Raw genomic sequence first — 13,159 nt, 5'->3', positions numbered from 1 at the left:
ACGATATCCCGATCAAGGGATGTCCGGTGGAAGACAAGGACAAAACGATCGGACCGGACGGATGCCGGAAATTCGTGGCGACACACATTGACGACTGCGAGAGGGTGCTGCAGAGGCTAGAGGACGCGAGGCTCACCTTCTCCGGGGAGAAATCGGCCTTCGGGCAATCAGAGATCATGGTCGTCGGACATCTATAGGGGCCGTATGGCCGGAAACCGTCTCCGGCTAAGGTGGAAGCCATCTCCGCAATGAAGCCCGACTGTAACTCGGTCACGGAGGTACGGAGGTTCTTGGGAGCATGCGCGTTCTACCACATATGGATCCCGCATTACGCCCACGTTGTCGAGCCGCTATACGGGTTGCTGAAAAAGGGGCGAAAATTCGAGTGGCGAGACGAGCATATGGAGTCGGTCCGAAAGATGAAGGAGGCTCTTGCTGCAGCTCCGGCACTCTGGAAGGCTGTCTACGAGAAAGGCACTCCCATCTACATAACGGTAGATATAAGTCCGACCGGGATCGGATAGGTCGTCAACCAAGAAGATAAGGACGGCATTCGGTTCCCAATCCGGTTCGGCGCGAAGGTCCTCAGCGAGCGACAGCGAGGATACGCCCAGGTTAAACGCGAACTCTGGGGTATCATTTCGGCGGTAAAGGCCGATAAAGACTATCTGATCGGGACAGAGGTGATTATCGAGACGGACTGCCTGCCGATTCTCGGCATGGTTTCCGGATGCGCAACCCCGGACCTGGCAATGCTCAGGTGGATAGCGTACATCAAGTCCTTGGATCCGGAAATACGACACATTTCCGGGAAAGACAATGCCCTGGCCGACATGCTTTCGAGGGCGCGATTCGACGACGAGGGCGGCATGGTTTCGGAGGACGAGGAAGTCAGCGTGGACTTCTTCGAGGCGGCTTATGTAACAACCGAGGGGGGGAGCACTCTAGCGCTTAACGATTTTAACGAGAGCAAGTACGATGGGGAGTGGCTGCAGATTGGAGGATTCCTAAGGACGATGACGTCGGACGCGTCATGGACAAAGGACGAGGCCAACCGGATCCGGAAGAAAGCATACCGATTCTTTCTCCGGGACGGATACTTATGGAAGCACCCGGAGAAGAGAAATGGCATCCCGCTCCGGGTGGTGGCGATGGAGGAGGAACAGGAGGAGTTGATGAAGGCCTACCACGACAGCCCCTGGGCTGGACACCGTGGGACGTGGGCCACGTTCGAGAAACTAAAGGGGAAGTACTGGTGGCCGGGGCTGTACCGGGACGTGCATCGGTTCGTGACAACTTGTGAGAGTTGTCAGATGCACTCCATAGTCCGACATCGGGACGAGCTTCACCCTCCTTACCCTCTGGCCATCCATTTCAAATGGATGGTAGATTTGGTGATGATGCCGATGGACGTAGGGCAGATGCGATATCTGGTGCTGGCCCAGGAGGACCTGACGAACTAGGTGGAAGGCCGAGCCCTGCAGAACAAAACGACCGCGGCCGTGTATCGGTTCCTGATCGAGGACGTGATATGCCGGTACGGGTGCATCAGGAAGATCGTGGCTGACCGCGGGGAGTTGGACGCCGAAGAGGCCGAGGAGCTGTTCGACCGGTTAGGGGTCAAGCTCTCGCTCACCACAACGTACAATCCGGAGGCGAACGGGAAGGTGGAGTGCGGACATGGACCGATCGTCAAAGCGCTAGTCCGAGCGTGCGAAGGCCAGGTCGGGAACTAGCCACGACTGTTACCCTATGCCTTGTGGGCGGACCGGACAACGCACAGTTCAGTAACCGGGTTCATGCCGTCAGAGCTCATGTTCGGACAGAAGCCGATCATGCCGATGGAACGGACGATCTCCTCTTGGGCGACAGTGGACTGGAGAGACGAGATGAGCCGAGAAGAACTGCTAGCGGCGCGTATACGGCAGCTCGAGCGGAGGCCACAGGACGTGGAACGAGCGGCGGAGAGACTTCGGGCGGCGAGGATGAGGAACAAAGCCCGGTTCGACCGAACGCACCGGCTCCGACCAAAGAAAATCGAGGAAGGCGACTGGGTGCTAGTCTACGATAGCAGCCTCGACAACCAGCACCGAGCAACACGGAAGTTCGCAAAGCGGTGGTTCGGGCCTTACGTGGTAACGAGCGCCAACGACAACGGGACGTATCACCTGGCGGAACTCGACGGTACGAGGATGGCGATACCGGTGGCGAGGAAGCGGATCAAAGCATTCAAGAAGCGCCACGACGGCGAACCGGATCTAAGAGGCCTGGACAACGACGACGAACAGTCCGAGACGGAGGACGAACCGATGGACGAGGAACCGGAACCCCGACCGGTTTTCTCCAACCAGAACCCAATTTTGGCGCATACCAGTGGATGCGCGGTTAGGTGGGGGTGGATGTCGTGAAGAAAACCGTCCCTTAGAGCAATCGGTGCATAGCGCGCGTGAACCGGCTCTTCACGCATGCGCGCCCTTTAATGTATATAATAGAGAATTAAGTACAAAGGCATATCCTAGGTAGTTAGATTCGGTAGGTAGGAAGTTAATGAGAGAAACGGCTCCCTTCTTGAAGCTATAAAAGAGAGGGAGACGCGGGGAGAAAGGGATCGCGCATTAAGGAGGACGAAGGGTTGTCGGACCGTAACCGAACGCTTCTCCTCTGTTTGTTCTCTATTGCTCTTCTCTACAGGTTTTCGGGAGGCTCACGCTGCTTCGAGGAACACCCATGTGCTTCCGGCAGCACTTCCATCCTATCCCCTTTTCGTGCGCAGACGAGCAGGCATCGGCATCTGTTCGCCGGCCTGTTCGGTTGTAACGGCTCGCGTGCTCTGTTGTTTATTTGTCATTCATTAATATACAAACATTCGTGTCTCTCTGTCTCTGTGTCCATTCGTGTCTTCTGCGTTGACAGGGCCGTGTCCCTGAGTTTCTTTGCTCATACGTAACCGAGCGTCTCCCTCTTTCTCTTTCCCCTTCTATCACCTGCTCTTTGGTTCAAGACCCCGGTGGTCCCGCCTCGTTTCTCCACGCACGCGCGTAGTAACGCGACACCGTGTCCTCGACTGACGTCCATTGGAAAGGAAGGCGATGGACTGCCGCGTGTAAGGGTGTCGCGAAATCGGCCAGGTGTCGTATCATTCGGCTGTGCCACCGGATCTGTCTCAAAAAACGGCTTAGTGCCTTAGCGTTCGAGGGTGCGGTGGCATTCAGGATTGCCTTTACTTTATCCAGGTCTATAGCGATGCCTTCTTGACTGACAATGTGGCCGAGAAGGTTGCCGCTCGTGACTAAGAACGCACATTTCGCCGAGTTTAAACTCAATCGAGCTTGGCAACATCGGTCCAGGCAGCGTCGTAACTGGGTCATGTGTTCCCGTCGATGGCCATACACGGCGAAATCGTCGAGAAAGACTTGCATGAACGCCGAGGTGTAGTCATGAAAGATTTCGGTGATGATGCGTTGGAACGTAGCCGGCGCCGTTTTTAGACCGAACATCATAACTTCTGCTACAAAAACACCCCATTCCGTGACGAAAGCGGTTTTCTCCTGATCCTCCGGGTGCATTCTTATCTGGTTATAGCCGCTGAACCCGTCGAGGAAACTGTAGCATTCGTGGCCGGCTACCGTGTCGAGGACGCTATCCGTGAATGGGAGAGGGAAACCGTCAGTGACTGTTGCTGCGTTAAGCTTCCAATAGTCGACGCAGACGCGGATTTTTCCATTCTTCTTTGGGACCACTACGATCGGGCTCAACCATGTAGCCCGTTTAACAGGGCGAATGAAGCCCACTCGGAGTAGTTTGTCAATTTCCTCTTTGACTTTAGCGGCGTAGTTGGGGTTCATCCTGTAGCGCCTTTGCTGAACTGGCCGAGTGTCGGGTAAGATGTGAATTTGATGTTGATAGTATTGAGGATCCAGCCCCTTCATATCGGTGTAAGACCAAGCGAAAACATCCTGGTAGTCGGTGAGTAATTTTACGAGGCATGCCCGTTCGCCGGTTGGTAGATTATTGGCAATTTGTACCGTACCGAGGTTTATTGTTTCCAGGGTTGATGCTTTCACTCGTTGTGAAATGGCGAGTTCACGTTCGAAAGCCTCCCGAGCATGACGTAGCTCGGCAACTGTGGCTGCATCTGGTTCATCCTGGGGTGGTGACTCCTCCATGACTTCCTCGTCTTTAGATGGCTCGATGGTTGGTAAGGCATTGATTTCGAAGAGAGGGATGATCGTGGGATGATCATCTAGGAAGTCATTGACCTCCTCATCGGCCAACCCGTCGATCATATGGACCCCTTCCGCGTATAACGGCGAAGTGTTGAGGGCGACGGAGACTCGTTCTTCGGTGATGATTCGGACTTTTGTCTTTCCTCTTCGGAACGAGATCATGTTGTGTTGCCAATGTTGCTTGATATTCGTTGTACGCAACCATGGTCGACCTGGTAACATTGGGTAGGCACCTTGTGTCTCCAGTCGTAGCACGACGGCCGAGATCGTGAACATGTGGCCTCCGAGTGTGAAGTCGAGATGGCGGATTAACCCAATGGGGCGAACGGAGCGGGTGTCGGCCATCCGAAGCCAAAAGGGGCATGGTTCCCATTGATTCCAGCCTAGGTTGAGACACGTTGACTCGCTAATAACGTTTACGCCGGATCCGCCGTCAATGATGCATCCGTGCAGGTCTTGTCCCTTAATGATGATTCACACGGCTGGGTTCTGAGAATCCATGAGTGGTGGACCGGTTCTTGCTTCGGTGAGGTGTACTGGTGGTGTCACGGCCTTAGTATTGGCCTGCAGTGCCGCCAGGGTGTCCCGAAATCTCAGCATGAGTGGTAGCAGTTTATGTAGGGGCAGCGAGATGCGGGAGTTGGTAAGAACATCCCATAGTTGGTCGTCCTCCGACGACGTGGATGGTGCCGAGGTTTGTGGTACTTCACTGGGCCCGTCCCTCATGTCAGTTTGCATGCGTATGGCATTATTTTTATTGGCCGTGTCGACCCATTCTTTTGCTGCCTGTCGTACGTCATCCTGGATTTGCCACTGAGTAGTCTCCGCTTTACTCCGGGTAGTGACCGTTTGAACATCGGCGATACTGTTCACCGATGGTGCCTTGCCACAGTTGGTTGTCGGACATTGCGTGGCGTAGTGGCCTGGTTGATTACATTTAAAACATGTCACGTTGACCGAGCTGCTGGTGTCCGCTCGGTCTATGTGTGGAAGCTGTTGTTGTTGATTCTCAGTCTCGTTTGGTGGTGGGTTGTTCCGAGGTGCGTTGGAGTTACGCTGGTCATGTTGAGGAGCGTCCCGTCGGCGGTTGGGATTAGGTCTTCTATTGTTGCGTGTGTTGTGATTGTCGTTTCGCCGATCCATGCGTGAGTTCCTTCGGTCATACCAATCATCGCGATCGTCATCGTATCGAGCATAATCGTCGTGCTGGTCATCGCGATAATAATCACGGCGATTATCATGTTGGTAGTCGTCGTTTCGGCGCCATCGATCCGGGGATCGCGGTTGGTCGTTATCCTGGTCTCGGTAGATATATCGCTCGTCCTACCGAGAGTATGTATTTCGTGGCTCGATCTGGCGGACCGGTGCCGCCGTTGTGCGGTTCAGCATATTATATTCGCACTGCTCGATTGTGTGAGCTCAAGACTGACAGATCGGACACTGTGGTCGGTGGGGACATTCGAGGGCCAGGTGCCCTGATCCTGAACACGCAGTGCATTGGAGGGCTTGGCGAAAGCGATTGTCCTCTTGGGGAAGAGCATTTTGCAAGGATGTCATCGAGAAGGTTGTGTCGTGCTGGTTCCGATCGAGGGCGAGAACGCGCGCTATGACTTGTTCGATAGTATGGTTGGCGAAATTTGTAAGTGCGAGAGTCGTTCATAGAGGCTCTCGTAAACTGGATAGGAAAGTGTCTGGTATATGTTGTGCCGAGACATCATCGGCCACTTGTCTGTAGAGATCCTGGAACCGGATCGTGAACTGTGCGACCGTTTCGTGTGGTTCCTGGCATATAGAGAAGAATTGCCGGAGCAGTTCCCGTTTAGGCACCTCGCAATGAAAAAGTTCAAGGAACTTTGTGCGCACGATTTGGAAAGTGGTGGCCTCTCCTATTTCGAGGCGAGAGTACCATCGTGCGGCTGGTCCATCGAGGGAGAGTGTGAACTCGGCAATCTTCGAGGCATCGATTTCAGCTGGCGTGAGGTGGTGCGTGGAGTGGTTAGCCTGCCAAGTGGATATGAAGGCACGGACGTGTGACTCCACGTCTGGTCTGTCGGTATATCGTGGGTACGGGTACGGCATGATGTCGTATTGTGGGTCTTCTGGTAGCACCAGAAAAGGGTTTAGTTCCAGTTGATTGACCTCCGGAGGGCTCGACGGGGGTTCTGGTGGTGAATCAACTCGCGATCGAGTGTTCAGTGGCGAGGATTGCACTAAACAAGCCTCCGATTGATCGGGAAAGGATTGGTCAGTGACCGTCGAGTTGGAAGTTCCTTCGACTAGCTCAGGGCGTCGGGCGGGTGGCCGAGACCTCGTGGTGCGAGAGGGCGCCGTAACGGCGGCTGGTGGTTACCTTCAACGAAGTTCGTTGTGCACTCACAGCTGTAACCGGGCGTGCCAAATTGTGTTACCCGTTCCTTTGGGTGAACACCTTCGATAGATCTACGTCTATCGGTCTTCAAGGGTGTGGTACGTGAAGGCTCGTACAGAGGCGTCAAGAGAGATACGGGGCTCAGAGAGAAAACACTAGCGAGGTCTTGATAGACGTGGCGGCGTGAAACTCATAGGTATGGATCAAAGCACAGACTCATGCAGCAAAACTAGGCACAAATCAGATATATTACTATGATAGAAAAGATTACAGAACATGGCCTATGGCCGGTGACCTTACGAGTTTATCCTATTACGAAGGACTAAGCTAGTGCTTCCGCCTATAGTTTTCTTCTCTCTCTCTCTGAAATACTGGACCTCGTTTAAATAACTTTTCCCCTAATACACAGCCGAGCCGTCGGTGGCCCGTGATACTTGGACTCGGCGTTTGCTAATTTCCTAATTTTACATTTCTGTCCTCTAGACAACATTTGCATCTACTCCCATTTTGGTCCATTTTTTACCTCGAGAAGCAATTTATCATAGAAGTAGATGCATTTGATTTTGCACTAGGAAGTGTTTTATTGCAAATAGCGCATCCTGAGAAATTGCATCTAGTTGCATTTCATTCAAGAAAGTTTGAACCTGTAGAAATCAATTACGAAATCCATGAAAAAAACTTGCTAGCAATTGTTGATTCTTTCGAACAATGGCGTCACTTCTTGGAAGGTTCTCCCCACCAAATTATTGTTTACAACGATCATAAAAACCTCACATACTTTCAAAATGCTGGAGTCCTAAATTGACGACAAGCTCCCATCTTCCCAAGATTATGATGTTATTCTTACAGTGGTGGACCGCTTTACGAAAATGGCACACTTTCTTCCATGTAGGAAGACTTTAACTAGTCAGGAAACGAAAAATCTTGTTATACGAGAAGTTTCCAAGCATCATGGCCTTCCAGATGAAATTATTAGTGATCGTGGGCCACAATTGATTGCAAATTTTTGGACACACTTACTTGAGATCCTCATAATTTCTCGTAAACTATCTTCACACTACCATCCTCAAACCGATGGTCAAACAGAACGCACGAATTGAAGAGAAATACACAGAATATTACTCGGCCACAACCGAGTAGTAAATCATTCCAATAAGACTCAAACACGGAAATGGGAAGTGGAGAGTACACAAGAAAATGCCACAGTATGTTTACGTGGAAAACCCTAATAGGGAAGAACCACGGGAGCCCACAAACTCCGAATTATCACTATGAAGAGAAGGGGTACAATCAGAGACTCAGAGGCAACGACCTCGAGCTCTGTTTCTTCACACAGTGGCGGTTACGACAAAGTATCACTCTATATCTCTCTCTCTCCCTCTCTCTCTATACAACAGTTACAACAATATGACAACAACACAAATCACATATACTAAAGTGATTGCCCTAAGTCATATTTATAGTTATATGAACTTAGGGCTATTTACAAATATAGCCTCAATGGGCTTATTCAAGACATATTTACAAATTTGTCTTCTCTTCCGGTTCTCACCGGGTCCTCTTTATTCATCACCGGATCCCATCCGGAGAGACCGATTTCCCAACAAACTCCCCCTTCACTCCGGTATGGGATGTTTGGTATGTCTAATCCGCTTCCGGCATGCGTCCAGCTTGTCGGGTGTCAGCACCTTGGTTAGCATATCCGACCTGTTCTCCTCCGTGTGGATCTTCGTTAGCACGAACTCTCGATCCTCAACTCGCTCCTGGATCCAATGGTACCTGCGCTGGATGTGCTTCGTTCTGGAATGGTATGTCGCGTTCTTTGCAAGGTGGATGGCACTTTGACTATCGCAGTAGAGCCGGTATTCCTCTTGCCAGATCCCTAGCTCTCGGATGAAGTCCTTCATCCATAATATTTCCTTGCCGGCTTCCACGGCTGCCATGCACTCCGCCTCCGTGGTTGACAATGCAACCATCTTCTACAGCCTCAACTGCCACGAAACGGCTCCCCCTGCATGGGTCATGACATATCTGGAAGTTGACCGGCTGGTGTCCACATCAGCCGACATATCCGAATTGGTAAAGCCTTCCATGAGGGGTTTACCAGAGCCGAATCGGAGGAACATACTCGAAGTGCCCTTCAAGTACCGAAGTATCCATTTCACCACATTCCAGTGCTCTTTTCCGGGGTTGGTCATGAACCGACTCACCACTCCGACTGCGTATCCAATATCCAGTCGAGTACACACCATTGCGTACATCAAGCTCCTGACCGTAGAGGCATATGGAATCTTCATCATATCCACCTTCTTTGCCTTTGTCTTCGGGCTTTGCTTACCGGATAATCTGCAGTTTTGCTTCTAACATGTTAAACCATTCAAGCACCTTTGTCACATACTTTTCCTGTGACAGCCACAATTGCTTCTTTGACCGGTCCCGGATGATGTGCATCCCCATTATTTGTCTTGCCGGACCCAAGTCTTTCATTGAGAAGGTCTGGTTCAGGGCCTTCTTCAGCATCTGTATCTTGACTTGGTCTCGTCTGACAATCAACATGTCATCCACGTACAAGAGCAATATCAAGAAATCTCCTTCATCAAATTTCTTCACAAACACACAATGATCGGTTTGCGTCTTGTGGTACCCTTGATCGGTCATGAAGCAGTCAAACTTCGGGTACCATTGCCGAGGAGCTTGCTTCAGTCCATATAAGCTCTTCTTCAGCCGGCACACCAGGTGCTCCTTCCCTTTCTTCTCAAATCCTTCCGGTTGATGCATGTATATCTCTTCTTCGAGGTCTCCATGTAGGAATGTCGTCTTGACGTCTAGTTGCTCTACCTCGAGGTCCATGCTTGCCGCAATGCCCAATACCATCCGGATGGATGCCATCTTTACTACCGAGGCAAAGATCTCATCAAAGTCCAGTCCTTTCTTCTGCTGGAAGCCCTTCACCACGATTCGGGCCTTATACCTTGGTGGATTTCCGGTGTCTCCTAGTTTCAGCTTATACACCCACTTGTTCCGGAGTGCCCTCTTTCCTTTCGGCAACTCCACTAATTTGTATGTGTGGTTCTCATGTAGGGAATCCATCTCATCCTCCCAGGGACTCAACCACTTGTAGTTGTGGGTGTCTCCCCTTGCTTCTTCAAAGCTTTCCGGCTCCCCCTCATCGGTTAGCAACACATGCTCTGCATCCGGAAATCTTCGGGGGGCTATTCTCTCCCGGAGAGGATATCTTCGTCCTTGGTTTCTGACTGCCGGTTCCTCCGTTTGTTCCGAATTCGAATTTGATTCAGGATCTTGTCCGGTTCCTGTGTCTTCTTCTTCTTCTTCTTCTTCTTCGGTTGGTTCGGTTTCTTGTCCGTATCTGGCCGGTTCGTCAAGTGTCATCCGGTTACCGACGGGGTTCTGGACTAGAAGATCCGTCACTATGCGTTGATCATGAAGCGGAACCGCCGAGGTTCTGGACCGAAAGGATTCGAAGTTTACATAAGCTTTAGCGAGAAAGTATTTAAGATAATTTGAGAGAGAGAGATTGAGATTAAACGCTTGACTTTAGATTGAGAAAGATTGATATGGCGAAAAGAGAGAGAGATTAAGATTGAGCAATTGACTTTAGATTTAAGAAACAAGTTACACGATCAATTCGATAACGAATTTTCTTCTCTTAATTTTATATAAAAAAAAGTACCTAACCTTTCTTCTTTTTCCATCTCCTCTTTTATAGATGCCCTCATGCATTTGAGGGTACAAGACATGCATAAAATGCATGTTTGCCATTTGGCGCTCATGTATTACATGTGGTGCATGATAATCATGTCACTCATTTTAGCTCTCATGTATGAGAATTTACATATAAAGTTATAACGATAGAAATATAATTTCAAGAAAATGTGTTGGCTTAGTGGTAGTTTTATAGACTCTCAACTTGGAAGTGAAAAGGTTCAAATCCACACTTGCACTCCTTGTGTATACATATATTTATTTATTTATTTATTTATATATCTATCCGATCGGATGCTGCCGATTACCGCCGGTCACCGGTTCCGGTTTGCTTTCCGGCCGGTTCCATTTTTTTTGCCAGTTGGTTTTTAGGAATTTGGCCACATTCATCCATCTAGACAAAGTGGCCAAAAGTGCTCTTAGCACAAATGAAAAATAAGGGATCTCAATGTGCTTATATAGCCAGGGCCTTAACTTTCCTATCTATGTGGGATATTTCACAATTTTATTTTTGTCTTTTTTTTCTTTTGCAAAACTTTATACCCACATATGTTTACGCTTAGATGTCTATTTCTTATGTAGTAAAGTGCATCTAAAAGCTCTTCAAGACCTCCATCCTTTTGTAGTTTTATGTGATTTTCATACCATTGCCGAAAATCTTCATGGCATCCACCCCCACCAAACCGCACGTCCTCTAATACGTGCCAAGAAGAGAGAGTGTGAGATTTCGGCTATGGTGATCAATTAGATTCCTCCACGTCTTCATTCACATCCGTCGTACTATCTTCATCGTCGAGGTGATTGAGGTCAGGATCCTCATCTTGTCTTTTCTTGAAAACCTTTACTCTTTTTCCTGCAATGGGTATGGCCAACCTTGATCCATCTAGCTCTGCAAGGTGGTATGTGGCATTGTCGTTGGCACTTATCACCACATACGGTCTGAACAATCTTCTTGCAAACTTTCTTGTAGTACTGTGTTGATTGTCAAGGCTATTGTCGTAGACCAATACCCAATCTCCTTCTTCAATCCTCTTGGGACGCAATCGATGCGTCTTGTCGAACCGAATTTTGTTCTTCACTCGGGCTGCCTCCATCATTTTTCGCGCACGTTCTAGATCTTCAGGTCTTCTTTCAAGTTGCCTTATCTGTGCTGCTAATAATTCTTCTCGACTCATCTCGTTCTCCCATGGTATCGCTACCCATGAGGTGATCGTCCTTTCGATGGGCATCACCAGCTTTTGTCCATACATAAGCTCCGTTGGCATATACCCTATCACCGAGTTGTGTGTCGTTCTGTCAGCCCACAAGGCGTAGGGCAAAAGTCGTGGACAATTCCCGACTCGACCGTTGCATGCTTGTACGATGACTTTGACGATGGGTCCATGCCCTCACTCGATCTTCCCATTCGCTTCTAGATTGTAGGCAGTTGTGAGGGAGAGCTTCATGCCTAGTCGTTCGAAAAGCTCTGTTGCTTCGTGTGCATCCAACTCCCCTCGATCGGCTACTATCTTCCCCACACATCCGTATTGGTAGACAACCTCTTCAAGTAGAAATTTGCAAACAGCTGATGTCGTCATATTTGTCAAGGCCCGCTCTTCCACTTGATTTGTCAAGTCTTCTCTTGTCAGCACTAAGTACTTCATTTGTCCCACTCCCATTCGCATCGAGACCAAATCAACCATCCATTTGAAGTGTATGGTGAGCGGGTATGTCGGTCATAGCTCATCACGATGACGTATATTGGAATGTACTTGGCAAGTTTCGCATGTGGACACGAAATGGAGTACATCTTTGTACATGCTTGGCCACCAGTACTTTTCCTTCAACTTTTCGAATGTCGCCCATGTTCCTCTATGACCTGCCCAAGCACTCTCGTGGAATTCGGTCATCAACGTCACTTGCTCTTCTTTCTTCACCACCACTCGACATGGTATTCCTGTCCTTCTTTTTGGGTGTCACTAAAGGAAACCTCCCTTCAAGAAGTATTGGTAGGCTTTCTTTCGGATTCATAGGGCCTCCTCCTTCGTCAACGAAGCATCCGTCGTCATCATTCTTAGGAATCTGCCGATAAGTAACCACTCCCCTTCGTACTCGTCCTCGTTGAAGGCGTGGAGGGTTAGCGTGCCCGTGTCTTCCGCCGATAGTGGAGCCATCTTGAAGAAGTCGAGGGTGACGTCTTAATCTTCCGAAACCATGTCACCTTCATTCTCAAATCTTGCCCTCGACAGCATGTCAACCATGGCGTTCTTCTTCCCTGCAATATGGCGGATCTCTGGGTTTAAAGACTTGATATAGGCGATCCACCTTAGCATAGCTAGATCTAGTGTTGCACATCCCGAGATCATTCCGAGGATTGGGAGACAATCTGTATCTATTATCACTTCCGTCCCGATCAGGTAATCTTTGTCTGTCTTCACTACCGACACAATACCCCAAAGTTCCCGCTTGACTTGGGCGTATCTTTATTGCCGTTCGCCAAGAACCTTTGCTCCGAACCGGATGGAATATTGCACATTATCTTCTCCTTCTTGGTTGATGACCACCCGATTCCGGTTGGGCTCGTATCTACAGTCACATAAATCGGCTTCCTTTCGGTATAGTTGGCCTTTCCTAATGTTGGAGCTTCAAGAAGTAGTTTCTTCAATCTTCGCATTGCGTTTGTATGCTCGCTTCGCCATTCGAACTTCATTCTTTTCTTTAGTAGTCCATATAACAGTTCGACGACATGAGCGTAGTGAGGAATCCAGATATGATAAAACGTGCATGCTCCAAGGAACCTTCGAACCTTCGTTTGGTTTTCGCATTCTTCTTTCATGTCTTGGATCGCGTTCACTTTGGATGG

General features: G+C 49.6%; 1 protein-coding gene across 1 annotated transcript; it reads right to left on the bottom strand.

Annotated features, from left to right (window-relative positions):
- Positions 1-11,057: 11,057 nt before the first annotated feature.
- On the bottom strand, positions 11,058-11,588 carry LOC147847633 (uncharacterized). The gene has a single exon (XM_087338970.1). The coding sequence runs from the start codon at positions 11,580-11,582 to the stop codon at positions 11,058-11,060; it is 525 nt and encodes a 174-aa protein (XP_087195096.1). The 5' UTR covers positions 11,583-11,588.
- Between the last annotated feature and the right edge of the window lie 1,571 nt (positions 11,589-13,159).

The sequence above is a fragment of the Azolla caroliniana genome, unplaced genomic scaffold, assembly GCF_043228905.1.
Source record: "Azolla caroliniana isolate FFs.n. ecotype wild unplaced genomic scaffold, voAzoCaro1.0.p SCAF_795, whole genome shotgun sequence".
In the NCBI taxonomy this organism is placed as follows: Eukaryota; Viridiplantae; Streptophyta; class Polypodiopsida; order Salviniales; family Salviniaceae; genus Azolla; species Azolla caroliniana.
This window is presented reverse-complemented; position numbering and strand designations above follow the sequence as displayed.

Excerpts from the sequence above, each read along its gene's own strand:
- LOC147847633 (XM_087338970.1), bottom strand. The coding sequence starts at position 11,582 with ATGCCAACGGAGCTTATGTATGGACAAAAGCTGGTGATGCCCATCGAA.